Below are 3204 nucleotides of genomic sequence, written 5' to 3' on the forward strand. Positions count from 1 at the left end.
GATGGATGGATGGATGGATGGATAATTGATGTAATTGATTTAATGGCACAATAATTTATTTGTCAAACTACTTTTTGACCCTATAATTTATTTTAATACGCCAGTTATATATTTATACATTTATTTCCAATAATGATAGGTTTGGTCCTCCATACTCTGGACGAGTCCTCTGTGATTAAAAAAGTTTTGTCTCTTCTCCATGAGATTTACAAGTATTCTCAGCCTTATAAGCAGAGCCTCCACATGGTGGTGTAAGACTCCAGGTCTTAAAACACTTTTCAAAACTTAAAATAATGAGGAAACACAGATTCTTTTCCCAGGAAGACTAAATACCTCTCTGTGGTGAAGTGAGAAATACACAGACACAATAATTTGCCACTTCAGTTGGTTCAATTTTCTAAAATAAATTATATTTATTTACAGAACAAAATAAACCAATTATGTACCTTACAGTGACCAAACAAGTTAAATATAATAAAAACTGTTTGTTCACATGCAAAAGAGGACAATCAGCCAAACATTAGTCTGATGGTTTTCTTTTTAAATCCTCAGACTGAAGAAGTCTCTTGGAGAAGAGATAAATTTTTTTTGGCAAAGAACGTTTCTAGAAGACCTACTCAAATTTAGATTTGTCTTCCTGAATTATTAAAATGCATCAGGACACTGATTGTAAAGTAATTTTTTTATTTGTTGCAAAATATGGAAGCTGGTTTGTGTTGTTCAAATTTTTGTGACATTTCTGATTGGTAATGTAAGTAGTAAAGGTTGTTTTTTTGTACTTTTGTCCTGTCTTCTGTAGAATGGACCGGCAGGAACCAACCTCTCTGTTCTGTCCAGGAACCCTCTGGCAGCCACTCATGAATTTCGCCAGGCTTGTCATGCCTGTTACAGCCGAATAGGTTGGGAAAAATTAACATTTAGCTCTGCTTCGTTTTTTGTGTTTGTTCACAGTTTTCTGTTGCAGCATTGCTGTCTCACGCTGGAAATTTAAGACCACATTTGTTTATGTGAAATAGCCAGAATATTACTGTGCAGTGATGAGTTTTAATATTTCTGTAGAATGATAAACCAGGGCTTCTTAACCTTTTTTGACCTCAGGGCCAAATTTATTGAACATAAAGTGACACGAGGTCCAGTCAGACATTACCAATGTATGGATCAAATGATAATTATTATAAATCTTTAATATTTATTGTATTTACATTATAACTAAAGTACCATAACTAACGTAACTAAATAAAATACACTTACAGTTTAAAAGTAAAACTCCTGTTAAATAATCACAAGACATGATTATAACAAACATTTTTATATTGTAACCTGCCCATAACAGTTATTTGAACAAATACAAAGGTCAGTCAACAGACCACTCAGGTTTATCAACACAAAAATATATATATATTTTTATACAAACAATAACAAAAATAGACAATTCAGAAAATAGAATTGTGGCATAAAATAAATAAATTAAAAATGTTTAATGTAAATGTTTCAAGACATCAGAACCTGAACTGGGGAATTCTTTCATTGAGCTCAGGCTGACAGGATATTACAGACACATCGTTGATACATGACTTACATGACTTTCCTGCAATCTAACTAAAGTTAACATATCAGTTGTATTTGATTTATGCATTTTAAGCTCTAGTTGCTTGTATCCATGTGTGTGAGGTTTGAGGATGCAAAAAAAAGCTGTCAAATGTTTAAAAATTTAATCTATTAATTCCAAGATAGCTGTGAATTAATGACGATTAATTTTAAACTTAATATAAAACTTTATTGCATGTTGGTAAAATTAATTACTTGAGTTATTAATTAATGTTTTTATTTAGAAAAAAAGGTGCTTAAACATGATTCTTTGGATATAAAACAGGACCTAAAAATGCTCCAAACATATTTGAGTCAGTTACATTTTGTGCAGAATAATGAGGTTAAATCAAGATTTCATGGATTTTCATTCCAAATGAAAGATAGATACTAAGGTCACAGCTGTCAGCAAAACATACATAAATAAAATAAAATAAGAAGACAAAAAGAAAAWAAAACTGTACATAATGTGTTACACATGGAGGTTTATTTATTTAACCTTTATTTATCCAGGTAAACTGTTTGAGAACCACTTCTCATTTACAAACATGAGCTGACATGATGCACTGAGTGCATTGTAATATACAAACCTACATATTCAGACAGAGTAAAGTGATTGTAAAGTTTAATGGTGATTAAAATTTTTAATCTATGTCCATGATTTACCAYATTTACCTCTGGGATCAATAAAGTATTTTTGAATTGAATTGAATTGAATGCAGCACTAAAATTAATCAGAATTAACTCGATTAATTTCACAGCCCTAGTTTTTATTAAGACTGCTTTATTATGTTGGCGCTGTGTTCATATTTTAGACAATAAAATATTTAGTCTTGACTGCTTAGCTATAAACAAATATGACAGAACAGTAATAAAGGCTAATATTGACAGGTTTCAACGACATAAAATACAGCAACAAAAAAATACTACTATAAAGCTAATTTCTCTCTGGGATCAATAAAGTATTTTTGAATTTGAATTGAAATACTTTTAAACTTGAAATACTCACTTCAAGAATCTCATTTAAGTTGAGACAGAAACATAACAAATAAATTAGTTTCAGCTCCTCTTGTGTCTGTTGCTGTTTCTGTTTTCAGATAATTAAATTATTAGTAACGGGTAATCAAATTACCTGTTCAGCCCTGGTCCTCGTGGACCACCATCCTGCATGTTTTATGTGTTGGCTTAGATAAACTAGATTGGATGAAGAGTCTACAAGTAGGTTATTTTCCACAGGCACCTGCTGAAAAATAAAGCAGATAAGTTGAAGACAACATGTCGATATCTACTTTCATTGTACAAAACTAAAATATTCCAAAATATAAAAGTTCTGTGTTTGGAGCTGCCAAGTTGTATTTTTGAAACCAGTCTGCACTGAGGTTGTGGGACTAAAAGTCCAGTCTCAAACCCTTAAAGGACTTTGAATTAAAAGGCCTAGAATTACTTCAAGGAATGCATGTCACCTACCACCATTCAGGCCAGAGTTTTAGACTAAAATCATTTTATGAAGAGAAATGCAAAGATGCTGTTCAAGTTCAAGTTTATTCATATAACACCAAGTCCCAACACACGTTGTCTCAGGACACTGTAGATAAAAAGAACAATGTAAAGAAGAAA

The 3204-nt window shown here is 31.6% G+C and overlaps 1 protein-coding gene across 2 annotated transcripts in view; it reads left to right on the plus strand.

Moving 5' to 3' along the window:
* zc3h7bb (zinc finger CCCH-type containing 7Bb) overlaps positions 1–3204 on the plus strand; it is a 34103-nt gene that overhangs the window by 12747 nt on the left and 18152 nt on the right. For both annotated transcript variants that reach the window (XM_014033611.1, XM_014033612.1), the window contains exon 11: positions 800–899. In XM_014033611.1, coding sequence (XP_013889065.1) covers positions 800–899 — 100 coding nt within the window. The remainder of the gene's footprint in view (positions 1–799; positions 900–3204) is intronic.

This window comes from Austrofundulus limnaeus, unplaced genomic scaffold (genome assembly GCF_001266775.1).
Source record: "Austrofundulus limnaeus strain Quisiro unplaced genomic scaffold, Austrofundulus_limnaeus-1.0 Scaffold1785, whole genome shotgun sequence".
NCBI classification, from domain to species: domain Eukaryota; kingdom Metazoa; phylum Chordata; class Actinopteri; order Cyprinodontiformes; family Rivulidae; genus Austrofundulus; species Austrofundulus limnaeus.